General features: G+C 39.1%; 2 protein-coding genes across 4 annotated transcripts in view; one reads left to right on the forward strand and one right to left on the reverse strand.

Moving 5' to 3' along the window:
- The window catches only part of STN1 (STN1 subunit of CST complex), a 48,289-nt gene extending 34,966 nt beyond the window's left edge, over positions 1-13,323 (reverse strand). The window contains exon 1 of the mRNA XM_030488364.1: positions 13,247-13,323. The gene's annotated coding sequence lies outside the window, so the exon portion shown is untranslated. The remainder of the gene's footprint in view (positions 1-13,246) is intronic.
- A 153-nt stretch (positions 13,324-13,476) lies between these two features.
- The window catches only part of SLK (STE20 like kinase), a 51,164-nt gene continuing 40,576 nt past the window's right edge, over positions 13,477-24,064 (forward strand). For all 3 annotated transcript variants that reach the window (XM_030487113.1, XM_030487115.1, XM_030487114.1), the window contains exon 1: positions 13,477-14,333. In XM_030487113.1, coding sequence (XP_030342973.1) covers positions 14,184-14,333 — 150 coding nt within the window. In that variant the 5' untranslated portion in view covers positions 13,477-14,183. The remainder of the gene's footprint in view (positions 14,334-24,064) is intronic.

Below are 24,064 nucleotides of genomic sequence, written 5' to 3' on the forward strand. Positions count from 1 at the left end.
CATCTAGTTCCAACCCCCCTGCCATGGACAGGGACACCACACACTAAACCATGTCACCCAAGACTCCGTCCAACCTGAGATAAAATACTTCAAGTCCATTTCTCTTTTGCTATATAATAGTATCTTTTGTAACCTTTTCTTAAGCTGGCACAGGAAGTCTCTCTGTCCCAGGCAGAATATCTCAGTGGTTAATTCATTAGTGAGTCATTCTGGTGAAAGTGGAACTTTCCATTATGCTGGAAGTGTTTTCACCTCTTAACCGGTACCACTGGTGATATGCTATCGGCAAAGAAGATAACAGCTAGCCCGTACAATGATGATCCAAGGGGCAAATAGCAGGCATTGTGGAGATGGAGGGCATTATAATCAATGAGAATACAGATAGCTCTCAATAGACAATTCTGAGCAGATACTATACGTACAAATGTTTAAGGATTAAACTGGCTTTTGCTGAAAGATGGTAAAAAGGCTTAGCAATACAAACAGAGTCCTAGCAAAAGGTCATCCCTTTCTTCATTTTGTTTTAAATGCAGTGTAATGACTTTACAGTTGCTGTAGCACAAGGAATTCAATCCTGCTACAGGAGAAAAAAAAGACAGGAGAAGCATCTGGTCCATTAACTTGTTAGCTACAAGATATCTGTATTCTAATTTTAGCTCTTCAAAAAATAACTCCAAAGAAAGGCTACAAAAGCATAATCAAAAACAAAAATAGAATTAAATTCTGCTATTTGGACCACTTCTTGGGAAAACGATCCTGTTTCAAACCCAGAAAGCTGAAGTTTACACAGTAGTTATCTGAATACAAATAAACAAAAAGCCTCCATTTGAGATTATTCTAGACACTAACCTATTAAAGTGAGGCTCTTTCACCTACTGCTATCAATGTTAGCTTTCTGACTTCAGTGAGAATTAAACCAAGCCCATAATCCTTAGCGTTATCTTGTGAGCTCAGTAAGGTGTTATCCTAAAAGGGAAAGAAGGGAAACCAAGGAAAATTGGCAGCCTTCCCAATAATGCCACCGCCCAAATCCAAGCCCTGTCTCTTCCCTCTCAAGCAGCCTACCTGGTAGCCTTGTTAGAATAGCTACCTATTTAACACCAGAGTTGTTCAACAGAACCAGCCCTGGCCACTGATTTCTTGGCTCCTATTCCTGTGTTCACCAGGTACCTTTTCAAAAATGGTGAATGATTAAGAATTGGTCTTCTTCCAATCCCAGTGAAATGGAAACCCTAGAGAATAGTATTTGGTTTAATGTTTCTTCTTGTCTTTTCTCCAGATGTAATTACCAAAACTCTTGGAGAAAATTGCCTTAGTTTGAGATGAATCTTTTGGAGCCATAGTAAACGGATCTTGCCAGCTGTTGTCTGCAGTTACCCTGCAACTGCTGGCGAACTGCTACGAAGATTCTAAGGTTAGCTGTCAATCAGAAGCAGAGAATATTCATCCACCAATACAGGCAGCTTAAACATTCTACAATGCATTCACTCTTCTCCAAGGACTGCCACTACCATACTAGCACTCATGATCTATACAGGAAGCAGCTCCTAAGCTGTTAGAGCTGCCAACCCTGCGAATTAAAGCAACTTAAAGGCAGCATTGGTTTACTTGAACAAATGAAGCTACAAACTGTGGCTGTTAAAGAATTGCTTCATGGGTCAGCCACCCCTGCCACAGAGAAAGCGACTCGTGGAAAGAGGAGCAGAGTCAACAGCTGGGTTTTGTACCAACCTCTGTCATCTGAATTGAACTCCTTTCTGTTTGAGTCAGCACCCTACATGACAAATTATTATTATTCAATTCTTCATGATCAGCAGAGGCAATTCAATCAGCACAACACAATTAAAGACACCATATTTCAAGAAATGTTTTTAATTACCCAAGGCCGCATACAACATTTTACACTAAAACCAAACAAATCCAGTATCTTATTATACAAGTAGATCTTAGTGAGCTGGAAAACAAAGCCTTTGATTACAGATAATACAAAGATTCTAAAAATGAAGCTCAGTCATAGACTTGTTAAAAATACATAATTAAAAGAAAGTTTTCCATACCAGTAACAAGATGAAAACCATAACAGAGACCAAAATACATCACTGAAAGATGAAAAAGGCTCCTGAAAAAGATGTGTATTGATATCAACTTTACAGCTGTTAGAAAACTACCAAACAGTAAAATAAGGTCAGTTTGGATCCACTTCCTACCTGGTGCTTCTGTTAAAAGTCAAAGCAGGGTAAGCACTTTCAGTCTTTCCTAATAAACTACCTTCAGCTGTTGCTGCTCACGTGAAGTCCCTTAAGTTTAGTTCCTACAAGCTGCAACAGTCAGTAAAGGCACTACATGTCCTGTGGGTCTTATATACAAGGCAAGTACAATTTCAGTTAAAAAAAAAAAAAAAAATGGTTTTGAAACAAAATTCAGAGAGCTAGAACTCCTCTGAACTTACAGCAGCTCCTGAAATGTTACTTGTACAAGTGTTAACATCTGTCTAACCTCCTGAGGTAACAGATTTACCAAAAAGAAAGAGTTACAGAATTTTTCTTGAAGCTACTGCTTGGAATTTTAAACATCTTATGTGCTTTAATTGCATTAGATTACAACGCACTTCCCTGGCAAGGGAAGATGGGGCAAGACAAAAGATCCATCACCACAAGTTTTAGCCAGTAGGGAGTCCATCAACCACACAGAAAGGTACTGCCCATAATGCCCATAATAATCGGGATATAGGTAGGAGAAAAAAAGCCTTGTTTTATCAATAAACTGACACCACTACTGTGTAAGAGTCTTTCAGTGGAGTCAATGTCTTCAGATCCTAACTTGTAATGTATTTCTCTCTCTGTTTTTCCCTTTCCACAGCACTGACCAGATATCCTCTGGACAGGCACATGTGGCTGCAGGACATCAGACAGACTGGCTCCTCTAACATCAACAGTCTTGGAAGGAAGAGGGACAAAGCTGGCACTTCTAGATTGCCTTCTTTGGCACTGCAACTTGTTTTATATGCAAGTTAAACCTTGTAACAAGGCTTTGGCACTCAATTTTCCAAAAGCATGATTCTGGAAAACTAACAAGGAAGTGTGCAATAAAATAAACAGTAGAAGTAGCTCCTCCTGATCCTTGTCCCATGCATTAGTCACAAGATATTTTCCTACGCATCAAGAAATCAGCAAACCACTCAAAAAAGCAGTAAACCAGCTCTATATGTTGATTTGTCATGGATAGCTGTAAGCTTACCATGAAAAAGGTATAGTGGTCACTATGGATATTCAGAAAGCTTCACTTGCTATTTGTATTTTAAAGCTACTGGATAATCACACTGAAGCACCTTCTTCAACTAATTCTCTAACCTGTCTCGAGTGAGGGCAAGAGGAAGTCTATGAAGATGATTAATTCTCTGCAAGCTCTTAATCACCCACAGTGCTGCCAGAACGAGCTCAGCTGCTGCAAAGACATTCTTTCACTGGGAGAGAGAAGGTTCTCAGTTATCAGCATGAAATAAAACCAAACAAAACTAAAAATAAATTACTTCTTCTAAACAATAAGACTGCTGCTTGGAAAAACAGCAGTATGGAAGCTTTCATAGCAACAGGATTCTAAAGAGGCTCTTGGCAAAGGAAAGTTTTTTGACAGGTACGTGTAATTTACTGATCCAACATAAAGGAATATTAACTCATTCAAGTTAACTAACAGCAAGGAGTATAAAACCTAATTCACCCAGCTGAAGGCAACACAGTTGTCTTTTGTACTTTGGTACATATTCATATGAATGTTCATAGCACAACAGAGCACTCCATCACAACGAGAGACTTCAAAATAATTAACCTACCATTCAGTCTAGGTGCACAGTTGTGATAAAGTTCTCAAAATATTCCCAGCACATACCAAAGCATTAGGTTATGACAGACCTGCTGAATGTTCTGAAATAAGTTTTTATTTGCTATCCAAGTAAACCTTTTAACTACATCAGAACACTCTGAGGGTGTGTTTGAAACAGTGTCCAAGTAGCACTGTTGGTACATATATATATTCAATATATATATATGTATATTCAAAAATAATTCAAATTAGAGGAATTTCGAAGTCTCAGATCCAACTAGGATCATTTTGTGAGTGTACCTAGAGACCGAGATTGCTCATTTGGAGCTCTTTTGAGACCTAACTGTTGCTCTTAGAAAGATCTACACCAATCATGATCATGTCCAACCTTTACCCAAGGACTGCCAAGGCCATCACTAAACCATGTCACTAAGGGCCTCATGTACAGATGTTTTGAACACTTCCAGGGATAGTGACTCCATCACTTCCCTGGGCAGCCTGTTCCAATGCCTGATCACCCTTTTGGTGAAGAAATTTTTCCTAATATCCAATCTAAACCTCCCCTGGCGCAGCTTGAGGATATTACGACAGTATTCTCTTTGTTACTGGGGTAAGTTTGCACTATCACCCCATGTAAGAACAACGCTTTTGTTATGCTTTTCTAATGTTCCTCACAAGGGTCCTCTCAACCAGCATCTAGGAAAAGTATCAAAAGGGTGGGAGTTTTGTATCAAAAATGGTACAATTCCCAGCCTGCTATTCTCTGTAACTGTGCCTCCTTTCTGAGGATTAGAACTTTTACACCTGAAATCAAGCACCGGATTTTAGTCACACCCAGGCTGTTCTGACCTACAAAACCAAAGAAGTTTCAGAAATGCCAAAGGTATGCAGCTATTTCTTGATTCCTCAAGACAAACTGCTCTGCACAATCTCTTACACTGCATTCTATGAACTTTGAATCATCTCAAGTGTAGTTTCTTCTCAGATAAGGAAAGCTGGCTCATCATCTCTTCTCTTCAGCTGCTTAAACTCTATTAGGACCTCTTAAAAACCCAGAGACTTTGTCCTCTAACTTTTGGGTTAGTAATTTTTGTAATTCCCTGAGGATGTTCTGAAATAACAAAATCTTACAGATGTTCCCTTTGAGATCTGACCAAATTTCATCACTGAGAGCTGATACAGGACTGATAATGAAAAAACCAAAACTGTTCAGGAACACCTGTTCTACAACAAGAGTATCTTAATAGCTTTCCTCCCTACAGAGCAAAGAGGGCTACAGACTTCTTTGCTAGTGATGATTTTTACCCACCTTTAAAAACTTCTTCTGAATCCGGTAGGAATGCACCAAATGGACATAACACTATTAAGATGATTGAAAGCAAATACTTCACCAGTGACTGTGGCTGCAATTTCTTACATTCCCTACATGAATCACTGTCACAGCTAACACGATAAAGTCACTGCTATTTTCGACTTCTTGCTATGTAAAAAAACACGAACAACCTTTTATAAACAGACTTAAATGTCTCCTTAGTTGCATCTGAATAGATGCTACTCCCTACCTCATGCTTCTGAAAGCAAGTCACTCCTGTACACTGCATAGAATCATAGAATAGTCAGGGTTGGAAAGGTGCTTAAAATCACCTAGTTCCAACCCCTCTGCCATGGGCAGGAACACCACACACTAAACCATGTCACCCAGGACTGTCCAACCTGGCCTTGAACACTGCCAGGGACGAAGCATTCACAACTTCCTTGGGCATCCCATTCCAGTGCCTCACCACATCCAGAACAATATATTATAGCTCAGCCAGAAGCCACAGGAATTTATTTTTCCTATAGGTAACTTTATTTTCTGCTACAGAAAATTCAGTCTTCTTATGGAATGGGCTTTTTTGGCATAATCCATAAATATCACATGGTCCATAAATATTTTATGGTTACAAAATATAATATTGTGGATTAGATATGAGGTTAAATGTCCCTTCTGTCAAAAAACATAAAGATTCCAGGGCACTTGAGACAAGAAGTGCATCACATCACAATACTCTGTTTTCTCATAAGCAAGTCCTAGTGCCCAAAGTTTGCTATACTATTGTTGAATACACAGTAGCTGTTGTTTGCCTTAACAACTGACACATTATTATGGCTCCACACATTCCTGCCGTACCAAGAAGAGATTCTCCATAAAGCCAAATTCTACTTTACAACACATACTAAACTATTTGTTTTGCCTCAAAAGTGAGAATTATGCAATAGTTTATAAAAATGTAGGTAAAAAACAGAACATTACACATACAGAAACTATTTTAAACATGGTTGTAGTATAAAAATAACATTTGTTAATAAAAAACTAAGCTGTTTTCTCAGCAAAAACAGTTTATATTTTCAAGTCTAGCTTTGCATTAATAAACAGTTGGTATCTCACATCCCCTTTTTGCTACCAGACATGTCTCCAATACTATCCCACTGCAATGTCTCTGGGATATTGCTAAACAATCAGTAGTTTTCAGTGCTATCACTTTGTCAAATTGTGGTTTTTTTTTTATAGTGTGTGTGAAATGTTACCTACTTTACTGTATGGTATATTTTTAATCATAGTTGTAGAAGTCATAATAAACTTCCTGCTTATGCTTACCACATAACCAGGATTGGGTTGGCCAGCTGGCTGGCCAGCCATAATAAAAACCAGATTTAAAAATAACTCCTTTTCACATTACAGAACAAGTTATTTAGTCCCAAGATTCCAGAGCTGATCAGGATCACAAGAGAACACAATGTCTATTCTGGAAAAAAAAAGTTCCTGGGAAACAGGGGAAGAAAGTCAGGATTTGCTGAAAGAAAGCAGCAATACATGTGGGGGTTTTGTTCAGACGTTTTTTGTGCCAATATTGACTGAAAGCAATACTGAGACGCAAAGCTATCTTTATCCCTTAATAAACTTCTAATCCTAGCTGCTATGTGAACTAATGCAAATTTGAAAGCCACAAACAAAAAGAGCAAATCAGCTCGTGACTGCTATGCAAGAGGAAAAGGTCTAATTACCATCTGGAGGAAAGGCAAACATGGTGAAGCATTTGTAATACATGCTTTCATGTGACTCGACTAAATCTTCTAATATCCATCAGATGGAGGGGGCTCTGCAAGTTGCAAATTCTTTGCCTTTTGTTCATGTACAGTTTTGAGCAAATAGATTTTGCTTTAAATGAAGTATAATCTCAAATGATTAAAATAGAAAGAATACAGAAATATAGCTAAGAGAAGGAGTATTTCAATTGTATATTATTTCAAAAGAAATCAATACTCTGGATAGTCTAATAAAAACTCTTTTTGTCCACATCTTAATAACAGTCTTTCAGAAAACCACATATGAATAAGTCTAACTACTGGATGCAGCTGTCCACCAATGCAAGTCAGTATTTTAATATTACCCAAAAATTCCTATGAAAAGAGTTTTTCAGGTAAATATAAACCAAAGTGTCCAGCCTTCTTGTAAAATGTTATAATGAAAGAGGACCCAAAGTTGTTAATTGCATTAGTCAGTTAACAAATGAAGAGAATCAGCTAAGTTTCAAGTTGTTGACACTTTCCATTAAATCTGAGATTTGTTTCTCACTCAATTAAGTATAAAACCACAACTTACCCTTCCAATTATATATAACTGTTTCTGAATATCACTCTTGAAGGTGGTTTTCTTGCAGATCAGCTACAGGCAGCAAGACAGACATACTTCTTTTTTGCAATAACTTTAATGAAGTTAACATGTTAAAGCTTGAATGCCTTTGACCCAATATATTTCCAAGAAATATTCTGGTACTATTTGTTGAAATATATGATCCATATTCAAGATTTCTATATTTATATCACTGCTTTTTCTTCTGACACTTGATTTCAGAAGTTTTACAATCAAACAGCATTGGTTTACTTGGAAATGGTCAAGCAATTTGGTTACTTTTATATTTGCTCTGACAGCATTCCCAGAGGCATTGCCTGATATCAGAACTGCACTCCAAGAGCTCTGCTGGCAGTGGTATCCCCAGAGGTAGGAAGAACCACCCCCATCACATGTTTCCAGGACAACTCACCTCACACAGTTAAATACTGTGTGATAAAGATAAATATCTAAAATGGGAAAGGGTGACTTGACCTCTGAAGATCTCTGAAGACCTTTCCCCACTCACTACTGCAACTGTTAGGCCAATTTAGAACAAACACACAGATTTCTCTGAAGCCAAAATTAGATCACTCTTATTCCTAACCATTTTAACACTCAATTTTTTTTTACTGCAAACATCAAGTAATACCCTTATATGCTGAAGCTTCTAAATACCACGTTTCTATGGCAATTCTTAGATTAACTGGTCCTGCTGTAATGCATTAAAGAAAGAAAAAAAAAAAAAAAAGGGAAAACAAAGTCATGTCATGTAGTTTCCAGGTTATTGATAGGATCCTGAGCATTGACTCTGGCTAGTGAGATATGGGGAAGCTCTAGAGCATCTAACCTTTGGATTATTTTTTTCCTGTTTGTGTTATATATGACTGAATTATTCCTGTTACTCATATCAGAACGGCTCATAAAATACCGAGTACAAAACTGAGTCGTTCTTGTTCCTTTATGAGGACAGCTTTAAATTTCATATGCAGAACTGGAATACATAATAATAAGCTACAGATCTATCAACTGCACATTTAATAGAAGAGCTTTAAGAGTCCTGTATACAATACTGTCTCCCCTCTCAAGGCTTCTGATAAATGGGTAACATGGCTCAATGCAGTCCTGGAGTGACGGTTGGACTTGATGATCTTAAAGGTCTTTTCCAACCTAGTTGATTCTATGATGCTCCTTGAAGGGAAATATGCAGCCTTTTAGGCTGTTCTCTTACATCATAAAGAAATAAAAAGATTTTTTTAGATCTCTCTTGTATTTCTTTCTTCATCTTGTCATAACCATGGGTTATTAGCTAATGATACTCCTAGCTCCTCCACACTTACCACCGTTTATTAGAGCATTAGGACACAGAAGTCAGGAGGTGTAGAAGGGTGACAGAAAACAGACAGAAAGTTAAAATGTACACAAAGAAGATGGAAATGTCATAGTGGGAAGAAAAGGAATATCTTTAAGGTGAACATACAAGATTGAAAGAGACCTTAAACATCATGTATTTAAAAAAACAGTGAACTGAGGTGCTCCTATGAGAGGGCAACACATTCAGAAACAGTGGGAAAGGGAAAATGACTGAAGATGAATGGAAGAAGGGAGAAAATGGTCAGGTATGGGAGAGTCACCAAAAGTTTCTCATAAAGCGTGAAGGACTGAGGAAAGTTAGTAACGCTATGGTGGTACAAGGTGAAGAAGTATCAGAACTTAATTCCACAAAATCCCAAACTCCAAGGAAAAAGGAGTCAGATTCAGAAGGAAGCAAGGCAGCTTTTGGGAATAACTTCAGATATAGAGGCTGGACACACAAGGTCTTGGCGAAAAACTAGGAATGAAAAAAGGAGGTTAAAAAGAAAGGTAGTGGGTTAAATAGGAGGATCTAGAGGATACAGTGGACTCGGAACTTAAATGAGTCCTATACAGCATAAAGCATAAACTTTGGGAACAGAACAGAGTAGAAATGATAGAATCTATGGAAAAACACCACCATATAGTTGGAAAATATCAGTGAAAACACCACATACATCAAGTAAAGAAAACAGAATGGACAGTGTTGAATGCCAAAGGTGACAGACAGATTAAGATGGATGAAACAAGAATTATGCTTCAGATTTAACCATGAACAAACCACCTGTGACCTTAGAGCGGTTCAATGAACTCAAACATCAGAAAGAAGATTGGAGGAGATCAGTGAAAGCGTGGGTGGACAGGAAGTCAAGACAACATAAAAATATACCATTAAATATTGACAGAACTGAAGACAAGCTTTAGGACTGCAGTGAAAGAGGAATGTATGCTGTGAAGACATTTCAAATTAAATCTCTGAAGCAAGTGTTTATTTTCAATGAAGAGAAACTGAAGCAGAGCAGTTTAAATGAAACAGAACTTACAGAGGGAGTTAGGAACAGTAGCAAGTGTAAGCAATGAAGTCAATGGGAAAGGATGGTGATATTAAGCAGCAGCAAGTATAAAGGAGACTTGTAAATCTCAAAGAGATGAAAAAGACTGCAGTGAAGAGTTACAGCTATTTTAAGCCCAGTGTATTTGATGCACAACCAATATAGTTCTTTAACATCTTTACTCTGACATTTTAAGGAAGCGTTGAATTTTTGAGCAGCATCGCATGAAATTCCTGAAGGAGAAATTTTCATATACTTATTACTCACTTTTACCTTTTAATCCTTACCATCTGGAAACATGTACAGTTGCTAAAAACTCAGGCAACCTGGGAAAAACAAAAAACAAACAAAAAACCAAACAACTCTCTCACCACCCTTCCCCAACAAAGCCACCACACACAGAAACAACCAGGCTTCATACAGCCTCCTCCATACCAGGAAGCCAATGCAAATGGGGAAGGATTTGCTACTAGCACTTAACCTTCATTTACAGAGTTTATTTTTAGGATTGAGTGGCAAGCTGTAACTCTAGAGTGAAAGAATAAGAGAAAAATTGAGACTAAGCCACTGTTTTCCTTTTCAGATATACAGTTTTTATCTTAAATTGCTTGTTAAAGAAAATAAAAGTTAAAAGCAAAACTTTATTGCTAGATTGATTGCTCCTTTCTTGTGCAGCCTTTCATCTTATCTTTTCAACATTATATGAATTAACAGCTCTCTAGGAGAGGAAGACTATCTTTATAAAAGTTTAAAGCAACACACCTGTAAGTACCTACTAACACTTAGTCATTGGTAAGACAACACTCCTGTCCCTGTTCTGCTCTGAGTGAACCTGTTTTATCACACACATACTCAAAGCAAACTGATACATTATATAGATGCTTCATGTGAACCACTCATTTATCAATAGAGCTGAGAAAGAACTGGGCCCTGGTATCCCATAACTGCCAGCCTTATTAAGGCAGCAAGCTCAACTACATTTGCTCACATATAGCTCAAGGAATTTTCTTCTAGTTCTGCATTTATTTCCAGTTATTATTATAAACTCTGGTATACACACACACTTGCTGCCCTATGGCATTATCCCTGAGGCTAAAGAAAAACTAATCCTGCCTAGGTACAAGGATTTCATGCTATGGCTTTGGATTCCTTTTTTGACCATCCTCTATCAATTAGTCATTCCAAATAAACAGATAAAAATCAGTCACAACACACTTCTTTTATCCAAGAGAAAGCAAGTTAAAATCAAAATATTCAATTTAAAAATCAAATTATAACCATTATTAAAACTATCACTGTAATTTCACATCCACATCAAAGCTGGTGCTGGAGAAACCTTATCAATCACTTTCTGTTATTAATTCAAATGATCTGCATGAAACTGGGAAATTAATAGGTGCAACCAGCCAGCCAGATCATAGAGGAGGATGAAAACCAGCTCATTGGGGTTGCAGTTGTTTCTCGGTATTACCGTTACACGCAAACGGTCTTGGCTTTAACACTCAACAGTTTTATATTTTGTGGCCAAGCTGTCAGTACAAAGGAACCACAAAGCCCAAGATCATTTCTGAACAACAAATGGTGATACTACAGCAAATCACGACTGCTATCAGGTTAGCAAGAGTACTTGAAAGGCTCTCTACTGATGAAGTGGTACTCCCCTTCAAACTGACTTTATACAGCTTAAAGAAATTGACTCGTGACACAACATTTTTTGTTGATTCATAAACTTATTGTGCCAGGAGCTATCTCCTTGTTCTATGGCAGGACAGTGCCTAGCACACCACGTTTCTGTACACTACAAATACTGTTAGCACCATTAATTACTCAACATACAACACCAATATAGTCTTAAAAGGCTTCTACCCCAGCACACTTCAACTAAAACAACATGATTAACACATGATGCAAAGTTCAGCTCCAGAGTGCTGCTATGCCCTTACTTCGCTCTCAACTGCCTTTCTAATTTTCATTACTACAAACACCTGCACTATTAGACTACTCCTTTGCTGAAATTCCTTAATTGACCAACCCAGCACTTTCTATTCCTTCAAGTCATGCTTCTTTCAAGGAGACTGTCGAGGTTGCCATATGATCCCTGTAACTGGTGTATCTCAATACCTCCTTATTACACATGGACTATCCTACTCAGCAAATTACTATCGAGCCAATAAAATGGAGTGAGGAATGATACACACCAGAGGCTTGACCTTTAGAAGCTTATAATGCAGTTTAAATTAACAGCAACTGCAGGCACTCAGGTTCATACGAGGATAAAGCATTACATGACTTTCACGGGGTGTTTGTCACAATGTCAGATCTCTCTTAAGTCTCACATCATTGCCATAACTGCAAGATCAACTTCCTGCCTCCCATCACAACTTAAACTTTGTCTTCAAGATGTCCGCTAATTGTGCCTTATCCAGGCAACAGGGAACAACTCTTCCTTTCATGTGAAGAAATACTACATCATTTAGCATCACATAAACAACACAGCTATTAAAATACAATCATACTTCAGGCTGATAAAAGAATCACTTGTGGAAAGGTTGTGAGATGAGGGAATTCAAGTCTGATATTAAATCTCACAAGATACTAAACACATGCAGCATGTGAACATCACACCCTGCTATGACAAAGCAACAGGGTTAGGAACAGCACTAACCCACAAACAAAATAAAGTCTTCCAACATTGCCTTTTTGTACCAACATCTTCCTCAAAGAACCACTCCCAAGCTCAAACCCTCCAGCAGACACCACCAGCCCACAAAACGCTCCTGGCAGACAAAGCTCCCTTCAGCTTCCACAGCCAGCCAGGAATCATACAATACTTTGGAATGGAAGGGACCTTCAAAGGTCATCTAGTCCAACCCCTTGCAATGAGCAGGGACATCTTGAACTAGATGAGGTTGTGCGGAACCACATCCAGCCTGGCCTTAAGGAAGCGCTGTGGGGGAAGAAGCAGCCTGCTTGTGCTGAAAAGAGGAACTTGAGGCACCCTGCCAATCCGGAAAGGAAGCTGTCCCCCTACCTAGGAACCACCACCCTCTGCCACAGGAGGGCTATCCTACACGGGACAGCTAAGAACAAATAAGAGAGCAGCAGGGTGTCCTTCAGCATCAGCAACTAAGCAGAGGATAAAGGATGCCTTTTGCACAGAGCCTCTCCCATCAAGGTTACAAGAGAACGAAGAAGCCACTTTCGTCTCCCGCCCCCCTACGAACAGGCAGCCTATCCCCAAAGAAAACCAGAACAAACACAATCGGACGGGAGCTCAGCACCCCCAAAGGCTGCGCCCCAGCCCTGAGGGAAAGAGGGAGGGCGGGGGGGGGGATTCCCTCCTCCATCTTGGAGCCAGGCACCGACTTACCCGCCGGAGCCCTCAGCGCGCTCTTATTGGTTGGCGCCGCGTCACGTGGGCAGCGCAGAGCCCCGCCTCTTCCCCCGCCACCTTTGCCGGCGAGCTAAACGTTTGTGGGGGGGGAGAAGCGCGGCTGTCGACACGGCGAGTGCGCATGCGCCAGAGGCGGCGCAGCGGCGGCGGGAGCGCGGGGCGGTTCCGGGAGCGCTGGAAGAGGGGCGGGGTGACGGGGCGCGCGCACGCGCTCGGCGGCGGGTGCGAGGAGGAGGCGGTGGTGGCGGCGGCGGAGGAGGAGGCGGCGCGGCCCCGCCCCGCAGGAAACGGTGCTGCCCGGGCCGCGCTTCGCCGAGAGGGCGGGCAGCAACCGGGAGAGGAGACAGACCGCGAGGGGGTCCGCGGAACCGCCGCCTCCCTCCGCTCTGCCAACCGCAGGAACGCACGCTCCGGCAGGGCACCGGCTGGGAGTCCGGAGCGGGGCAGCCCACTCCTCTCCCTACATCCTCTGAGGCGGGAGCGCCCTCGGCGGGCGGCGGGGTAACCGCTTCCCTCTGCCCGCCGCCCCTTTCCAGCGGGAGTCGTGATCCCTTCGCCGCGCCTCTTCTCCTCAGGCTCCGTCCCGAGCAGGGAGCCTGGCACTTGTTGCTGACGCGATGGTCACCGGCCCGGCCGAGTAGGCAGGGACCGCTGAGCCCGCCGCGGGAAAGCACCGCTGCGGCTGCCGTCGACGGCCCGGCCCCTTCGGGGGGAACCGGGGGGGTTGTTTCCTCTCAGCGCCCGGTGGCGACGGCTTCCCAGGCGGCGTGAGGACTGCCCTCGGCCCTCGCGGGGATCGCGCCCGCAGGACCCCCCTTGCCCGCCCCGGATGGTGACGGCGGGCTGAGGGGGCACCGCCAGACGCCGCCCGCCCCTCGCTGCCCGCGCCTGGCCTCCCTCGGCAGGAGCAAAGATGTCCTTCTTCAACTTTCGGAAGATCTTCAAGCTGGGTGGTGAGAAGAAGAAGAAACAATACGAGCACGTCAAGAGGGATTTGAACCCTGAGGAGTTCTGGGAGATTATAGGAGAGCTGGGAGATGGTGCTTTCGGTAAAGTGTTCAAGGTAAGGGCAAGCAGGCAACTCGACCCGTTTGTATGGCTCCTTGCTAAAAAATGACCTGTCGTATCGCTTCTTAGTCCTGTCTAAAGCTTGCCTGTCTGCAAGCGCTGTCACCTTGGGATACCTGTTGTAAGCATCGAGTGTCCGGAGAACTTCGTTAGGCCGGTAGGTGCTGTGCCCGCCCGGCCGGGGGGACGTGCCCGGGTGCCGGGGGGCTAGCAAAGCCTGATCCAGGCGCCTCTCGTCCACCGAGCCTCACGAAACTAAAGATAGAAAAGACCTATTAGGTCATCGTTCCGCCTTCTGCTCCACCCTGCCCGTTGCGGAATCGCTCTCTTCTCCTGAATTTTGTTGGTTTTGGACTCCTGTACGCAGCATGGTTTCAAACGTTACAGAGACACTATTTTCTTAGGTGTAACTTTCATATTTATTTAATATTTTCCTAAGTTCCTGTACGGAAGGAAGCCCGTGCACAGGAAAATTGACTTGTGTGCCTCGTGAGTAGTTTATAGGGCCAAGCTCACGTTGCTTTTAATGGGCATTCTCCTCTCTTGTTCCATGTGGGATTGAATTAAATAGTTGTGTTCTCTTGGCTTTCTTTACGTGGCAGAATTCCTGTGTTGGGTCTCCTAACTTCTCTTAGTTGTATATCTTTACGTATACTGCTACAAGTAGTGTTTTTAAGGATGCTTATCTAGAATTTATCAAGCAGAGTAGATTATAATGACATAGTTATAACACTGCTAGTGTTTGACAAGGCTGTAGCTGTCAGGCAAATCTTTAGCTACTCTTCCTCTTTCTAAAAGGGTGTTAATGCTCCACATTTGTTTTAGGGATAGTATGGAAAAAAACATCATGGAGGGATAAGCATGAGAGAGAATTGGGGAACTGACATGAACTGAGACCCTGGTGCAGGTTCTTGAGACTGGAAAAAAAAAAAGTATGAGAAAGAATAGCAGTTACAGTGTTTCTGAGAGCTAATTAGGTCAAGAAATCTCTCTATTTAGAGTACAGCATTTAAGAGGTTATGAAATCTGGGTACTCGTAAAACCTGTGCTATTTTTGCTAGAAATTATTTTAGATTTTATTGTACTGTGGTGTTACCTGTTTGTAAATTTGAGCAAACATGCCACAGTCAGCTCAGAATGCTAGGTGGGGTGTTTTCTCACCCTAGAAATTTGTGTCAGTGTTCTGTTATAAGAGCATCTAGTTTATGTTGATGTAATATGCAGTCTAGATGGCGGTTCTCATGCTAGTGTGGAAGATGAGAGTTGTTTGGTTTTTTTGTTGGTTTTTTTATTAAAATGATAGGGAAATATGAAGTTGCTCCATCATGAAGCTTGGTGTCTCTAATGGCACTTGCAGGCAATTAAAAGTTCTTCTTTAAACTTCATAGTGGAGTTTTGATTCCCTGTTGGTGAATATAATGCTCTGTCCCTTAGAGATGACTGGGGAAGCCTCAAAGCTACAATAATAAATGTGTTCTCCTCCTCCGCCACATGCATTTCCTCTCCCATCCTCAAACCTCTTCTCACTTCATGTTTATCTGCAGGCATGTCTGTATAAGCAGTAGTCTGTAGTGGAAGATATCTGAGCAAGACAGCTGGCAAATCTTGCATTTTGGTGTGCTTTGTGTGCCATAGGAGTTTTTCCTAGTTGGATGTGATTTTTCACTTTGAGATTTATTTCTGAATGTGAAATGACAAAGTGTTAACTTTTGAAATTGATTTTTTGGGGTTTTTTTAATTAAATTTTATTTCGAAAGTAGTAGTAGTAGTCAGGATGACACATGCAGTTACACTGGTAAACTTGTTGAACCTAGCACTCATCAAAATGAAAAAGTACTAGTATTCCTAGCGAAAAAAACCCTAATTTTTAAAAAAGAAGTCTCCTAGTGCATGTATTCAGCAGCATTCATTTTGTTTCCATCTAGTTTGAGGAGAGGCTTACGTATAGATACTAACTGTACTTGTTCCTGTGTCTGAGCATGCTTGGCAAGAAACTGTTTTGAAAGCAAAGGTGTGGTAGGTTGTTCTTCCTTGGATATACACCTCAAATGAGACACTGCAAGAACAGCCATTCAGTTCCTTCTCAAATTTTGGAATCTAAGCTATAAACTAGTACAAAACTGTGAACGTTTAAAGAATTTGTCTAAGTAATGTGAGTGGGGTGGTGGTTTAATTTTATGTGTGTGGTGGGGTTTTTGTTTGTTTACAAAACCCAACACCCTAGTGTCACATTTGCCAAAACTACATTTGCCTTTGTTTAAAATCCTTGGAGTCAGTGCGTGACAGAGTTTTGGCAGATATATGATCAAACGGAACTGCCAGATAAATAAGGCTTTGTATACTTTGGACTTCTAATAAAAAATAGGTTAGATTCATTACATGCTATGATTTCCTGTAGAGAAGTGTTTGGTTTAGTTGTGTAACTCATCTTCTGGACAAAGTATCAAATATTAAAATAAAAACTCAAAAGCAACTCTAAAATTATCCTGTCAGTACTATGAAGCCTACCTGATTAAATTATTTACGTTAAAAAGTGCTATGTCTAGTGATAACTAGTTTTGTATCCAGAAGTCTTTGTAAGGGTACTGAAAACTTGTGATTTACGCCCCTTATTCCCAACCAGCTACAAGGGTCTTGCTTATTTTTTTAATAACTTAGCCAAATTACCAGAAGAGCTTATTTCCTTTGAAGCTGTTTTAAGTTTTCTAAAGCTTTCTTAGCGCTGACAATTCATACATTTGTATTCACTAAGTAATGTTTAGAAATACTCTTAACTATTTCTACTGCTCCAAGTCTGTTGTGGTCAGAGGAGCTGTGTAACTGCAGACTACTGATGACAAAGGTTTATGGTTGTATAGGACTTTTCATTTCTAGCCCTTTTCAGCCTCTTCAAAGAGGCCACGTTTAGCCTGTTTTCTTTTCTTTTTGCTCTTGGCTAATGAATAGTGGTGTGGTTTTCCATCCTTTTTCAATTTATAGGCCCTTGCAGTACTTCAGTATCAGGTGATGGCCCTTGTGAAGAGAATTTCAAGGTTGCTGGTGATAGACTTTTTTTTCCAGTGTCTTTTAATTGCCTTTCATGGATTATTTAGAATTACTGAATGGACTGCCAGGGTTCTGACAGCCACTGAAGAAGCATAACAACATTGGAGGCTGATTTCAGCTTTGAAATTTGGCAGCTAGATTGCAAACTATTCTTCTCTTTTTTTCTTTAGGTAAAAGAAAAAAAGTTTGAAACAGCTCTTGATTTGATCAGGTTAAGTTCCCTGAAAAATCATAGGCTCTTAGTGTTAAAGTTAATTGTAATCAGTTTGCTTTAGAAACTAGTTACATTATTATGTAATTTTTATTGTGTGTTATATTGCCCTATTGTATCCAGTATCAGTTCGGTGCACATAGTAAACATTGCTTTAAGGTAAATCAATATAAGTAAGTGTTAAAGACTTTCATCTACTTTAAGCTGCTTTCTAAATTCCCAGAAGTTAATGTTCAGATGGTGTGAAAACAGACCTTTGAAAAGCCTGATCTGTTCTGCTGCTCTTTCTCTCTTTCTTGCTAAAGTTCCTGACTGAGAGTCTTTATCATACAGATGCACATAACTGATTAAAATGCAGATGCCATCCTAAGTTAACCTCTTGAAGTGCTGGGACTGTATTTCAGTAAAATTTCTCAGCCTTTTTGGTAGTCAGAGCACTTACATTGCAGAAGGGCATTTTCCTAGTGTCTAGTTGGTGTCATCTCTGAGCCCTTCACTAGAGGATACTTTTCAAAGAAATTAATGAGAGGTACCATCTGTATACATAAACTCATTTTAAGTTTTCTACCAGAGCAGAGTGGTAGGATGTATGTGGCAGTACCCTGTATCTTACAGAGGGTATCTATATATGGTATGTGTATAGAAAGAGACTATATAGTATATATACATTTTAATAGAAATCAACAAATGATTATTCAAGAATCCCTTATACTTGTCTGGTTTTGAATTGCATTCATGCTCCTTAGTTTGAATTGGAATATTCTGCCCGTTTATAGTATCCCATTTATTACCTGAATCTAAGATGTTGGAAGCATTGTATATACAAGATTCTCATAGGAAAATCAAATATTTGTATTTCATTTAAAGTTACTAAGACAAGTTTTCCATCTCTCAGCAATTAACTGGTGCTTGGTTAAAAAGCCTGTTCTGCTTTCTCTTTAGATCAGAGAAGAGATGTTGTGGAAGCTGATAGCCATAATCATGGTGAACAGCATTACCCAAATGCATTATCTTCTGAAAACTGTAACTACATTAAGTATTTGTATGTACTTATATTCACAATAGTGGCCAATACAAACTCATCTCTGGCTAATGATAGTGGGCTTTTGATATTAGTGTTTCTTCAAGTCCAATAGACTAATAATTCCGCTTCATTTAAGTTAAGCCTTTGTTTCTCCACTTAAAACAATCCTACCTGTAATGTACCTATGTGAGTTACAGGAGAGCCTGTTTTTGCCGTCATGTCTTCTACAGCAGGTAGAAACAGATTTTTTTAAATACTGATTTAATAAGACTGGACCAATTACATAATTTAATGGTAGTGTTGCCTTAGTTCCTTTAAATGCCAAAATATGGACTGACAATTGGTGGCTGCTTAGAAGTACTTTTTGTGTACCGCTAACATCGTAACTTATTTTCTAATCCTAGAAAATACTCAATTAGTCTGACCTCAAAACAAAATCAGGGCACAGCAAGCAGAATTCTTATTTTGTAGTTCTTGTGGCCTTACAGCACATTATTCTAAATAATTCCTCCAGTTGCATATCGCAACTTGAAGTTATCTTAATGATACTAACATATCATGCTGCTTGCTGGGGTGGATTTCTTTTATAGCTGTAACTTAACACTCATAGGAGTAGATTTTGACTGCTTACTATCTAAGCTGAAGCACTGATAGGCTGTTTTTAATCTGCTCTTTATGTTTTGATTTACCTGGTGTCATTAGCTCCACTAATTCTTCAGAAGAATGTTAGAGCTGTTGGAACTCATAACATTCCTATAAAAAAAGACAGTTTCCTGCGGAAGAATAATGCTTGAGTTCATTTGAAATCCTCTATGTTTAGTGCTAGTTGGAAGAGAAGTTCATATTTAAAAATTTTCAATGAAGTCAAATACTGAAGTTTCATGAAGTTTTATGGCTCTGCCATAGCCTAGACCTGGAAGACAGAGCAGGTGAAAGTGTCCTAAATTGAATTTTGATAGATAAGAATGAATCAGTGCAGAACTTCTGGCAATTTTGATTAAAATTGTTTGCTATACTAAATACATTTTGTTCTAATCTATTTTCATTCATAATTGACTGTGTAAGTTGACCTCTGATTAAATTGGAGCAGTAAAGTAGTGCACTTGTCCCCAGGAGATCTGAATTAATAATACTCACTTAAATGCTATGTTGCTTTGTTTAGCCATAGAGGCATTAGTAGATAGAGGAGAGAAGAGAGTTGATTTACTCTCAAGACACTAATGTTTAAGATGGCAATGTTCAATTTTAAATATTTAGTCTAAGTAAATGGAACTAAAATTTTAGGTAAAGCTTGCTAAGAACAGGAATTTCTGTAAGAGTAGCCTGAGTGTTTTCGGGCTGTTTTGCATGGTCTAGGTGAAAAGATGTGTGACTCTTCATAGAAGACAAACGATTTTAGTCTTCCTGATCAGCTTGGTGAGTTGCTCTATAATATTACCTTTATTTTCATACTGTTGCAGTTTCAGCATGTTGAGGAGACCAACTAAGGAAAAGGCTGTATCACTGGTTTAAACCCTGAGAAATGTGTCAAGGGGAAAGGTTCACAGAGCTATTTACACCTATTGTCACTCTAAGTTTTCTGAGGAAACAGGTAGTGCAAGAAAGTCGTCTGTAGATTGTAAACTAAGATAATTTTCTTGGTTTAAATGGCTTCTCTCCATTTTGTCTGTAGCAAGGAAATACTCTAAAGAAGTATAGCACGTTTTGTGTTTCATTTTTTGGACATCTTTAAGTCACTTGGCTTAAAGTCACCATCACAATACTTATGAGTAATGTATTGTCTGTCTGTTGCATTCAGAATTGAACTGCAGACAAGTTTGTGGAGGATAAATATAGAATGCTCACGATCACTCCTTGGTCATGCAGTCATCTTTTCCAAGGTGTGAGCACAGTTATATGAACTGTTTTAAACTGTTAAGTAAATAGGAAATCATTATGTGATTTTATTTATCTGTGTTTATAAAAGTTCCTATTTGTTTTCATGTCATCTGATATTTCATATTTCTCAGCTAACTATTTGTGTAAGTGCTTGGACGGTTAGTTTCTTGTCTGGAGAGTAGAACTTTAGATTTGAGGCATAAACTAAATGTGACTGTTTAATGGCAAACAGACTGCAGAGTGAAGCTCTTCAAGCTGTTCTAACTTGATGAAATAATTCTTCATATCTAAGATGCAGTCTATTATATTAAATAATTCTGATATAGGAGCTAAAAAAAAAGTGGTACTATTGTTTTGTTTTTGCCTTTTTTTTTTTTTTAACAGGTTTTGTAGACAAATGGGTTAAACCTTTTGAGCTTAATCTTTGGCAGGGCAGTAGTCCTCCAGTAACACAATCCTCCAAGCAGTAATACGTGCTATTGTTGGAGAGCAGTACATCAAAAGTTTCTTTTGGTGGTGACTCAAATTCTAGTTTTGACCACCCCATAAACAATATTGAAGAAATCATTTGTTTAATTTGTATTTGCAAATGCCACAGTTCCCAGTTTGGGTGGTTTTTTAATTGAAAGCAGTTATGAATGGGCCTTACATTTTTCATGGGCCATGACCCACCTTTTGAGAATCTCGTAAAGTTATAAACATCATTCTCCTCCAGTGACAGTTGTGCCCGTGTAAAAGAGGCATCATGTAATTAAACTCTCTGGTTCGAGATCTTAAGCACATTCCTTGAGACCCTGGCCTGAAGTGTGGTTTATGAATACTACTTTGGTATTATTGGGTCTTTGCTTCCTTGTGCTCCCCTGATAACCTTTAATTATATTCAGATTATATACGGAATTGGCAAATTCATATTGTCTCACGTCTTTTGCCCATTGTCTTACTTTACTGTAGTTGCCAAATTCCTCAAATACAATGCTTTTGCTGTCTTTTCATTTGACACTGTTTGGATTGTTCCAGTTTTCAATGTTTAGTGACACAAAAGCCATGAAATTCGAAGTTACAAAACAAAGCAGACTGAATGAGTAACAGTAAAAAAAATGAATGATGTTTTATAATTTTTGTCCAAACCCATGTAAAATATATATTGTCACTCCCTCTAATTCATTTTTAATGGCTTTATAACAGTATGGAATGCTTGAAAGAAATTTTAACTGCCAAAAATATCTCAAATATGTTATGTGGAAACACATTTTTTTCCAGTCGGAATCAATCTTTTTAGAGAGAAAGAGGACCTAGTATTTGCAAAATATGTTTGAAGGGTGTCAGGCAGTAAAAAATTGGCTAAGTAATATTCAATAAAAAGTACTAGGCTACTTCATACTTCAACAAAAATTAAGGCTTTAATGTAAATGTTAACTTTCCATTGGCATTTCAAATTTTCTGTGGAATATGCTCTACATTCATGATATAAACCAACTGAAGTACATGCAGCAGAAGGTTTAACTGAAGTGAAAAATCCACAATAAAATAGTAATGGAAGATTCTTTGTATACTTAATGTGCCTCCTTAAAGTATCACATTTGATTTTAGGAGGTCATAATGTCTCTCACAGCAATTCTAAATATAGGTAAAAGCAAGTTACAATATTAAAAGTTATGAATTTTTCTTGTTTATTTTCACTCTTCTGGATTAAGAGTGGTTTGCAGTATTCTGTAAGTCCTCCTGTGTTTATACAGAGAGGTTAATGTAAAACAGCTAAGCACGAATGATGATTTGGAAGCTAAGAGAAAGACACAAACTTTTTCCCCTTTACATAGCTGTGTTTATATTTTGGAGCCATTTTCTATTTAGTTAATTACCTATAGCCTAGAGCAAGAAATTGCTCAAGCATAGATTCATGTTCGAATCAAGTTCCACCCAAAATCTGGCTTTAAGAAGGTTCTAATTACCTGAAGCATGCTATTCTATGATATCATTTTTATTTTTTACTGATTTTTCTATGGAGAAGAATATGAAAGTGAAAAAAACAGGATTGTACTACAATAGCCAAATCAATTCATTGATTAGAATTTAAAAATTGCTAAATCTCTCCTTACAACAGAGGATTGACTGTTACCTTAAAGTGTCAGTCTTAAAAATTAATGTGTTGGTTATTGTTTCAGAAAACCTGCAACTGAAGGAGGCCATAACAAATAAAGGGAATTTATTATTTTCAGAAAGTAATTTTTCTGAAGTTGCATTAATGTACTTTCTCAAAATGAGAGGGTGAGCAGAGAGTGGAAGGGCAACTGTGCAGTCTGAAGGTTTGGGGAGAACCATTATCCTATAACTTAGGTTGTGCCTACATCAAAATTGTTTTATCTAGTATGAAAGCAATAGTGAATCCCAATGCTCAGGCAGAATCATTTTGGTATCCATCTAGCTTGATAATGAATCGGAGAAGACTGTCCCTTTACTTTCTTCATATCTCACTGAACAGCACTTTAGATCTTTCTAGGACTTTCTTGTTTAAGAAGGACTTTAAGGAACTAGGTTTTGTCTCTAGAAATGTTTAGTTGTAACCAGAGAACAGTATTTTGAGGGAAGTTACTGTAAATTTGTTAATGATACAGTGTAACTTGGCAAGACCTTTTGCAGTGGAATTTATTGTGTATCTTGTAGGTAATGGTTCTCCTGACACAGATTTGTGCTGTAAAACCAAAGCTTTTCTCTAGTACATGCCTAGATTTTCATTATAGAAGATGACTTTTAACTTGTATTTCTAAGCAGTACTTCACCAGGAAAAGAGTTAATAATTTGTAATCAGAAGGCAGGAAAACCTTAATGGAGAAATGTCAGCTGAATGCTTCAGCAAGAATTAGCATGTTGCAGTAAACCCTCATCTCCTTCACAGCCTTTGTTTCAGGCAGGCTTTACTCAATTCATATGCTCCCTTTTTCATTTTGTAAAGTTCAGTCATGTTCCTGCCCCACCTTCAGCTTTTCCTGTTTGAATTGAAGAGGCCCAACCTTTTTAGTCTGCTTTTTATAAGACAACTGCTTGACCCTTTAATGATTGTAATTGTCCTTCTCTCATTCTCTTACTTTCTCAACTTCTGTGGATGCCACAGATCTTTTAGTTCACCATTCAGGCAAACTGTTCTGTTTTTTAGTGCTTGATAGTCATGGGTCAGAACCACTGTGTAACTGCATTGCACTGTGAAAACTGTGATTATTGCTGGGAAATACAGTTAGAAGAGTTTGAACAGGAATTATCCCCCAAACGAACTGAAATCATTCCAGTAATGTTGAGAAATGGATACTCTTGGAGTTAAGCCAAGCTTGTTTTTATTCTTGCACCCTTTCCAAGTAGTTTTTACTAATAGTGAAGTGAATGCACTAACCCAGTTTGTAAGTAACCTGAAAGAAGGAACTACTGTCTGCTATTTTTTATCTCTCTGGGTGGGAAGTCTGAAAGCTTAAGGATCATCATATAAACAAGAATACTGTCAAGTGTTTCCTGTTGATTGACAGGGATAACTGGGGTACCTGAAAATGCCTCCTTTGCTTTTGGATACAGCAACAACTTC

This window comes from Strigops habroptila, chromosome 5 (genome assembly GCF_004027225.2).
Source record: "Strigops habroptila isolate Jane chromosome 5, bStrHab1.2.pri, whole genome shotgun sequence".
Lineage (NCBI taxonomy): Eukaryota > Metazoa > Chordata > Aves > Psittaciformes > Psittacidae > Strigops > Strigops habroptila.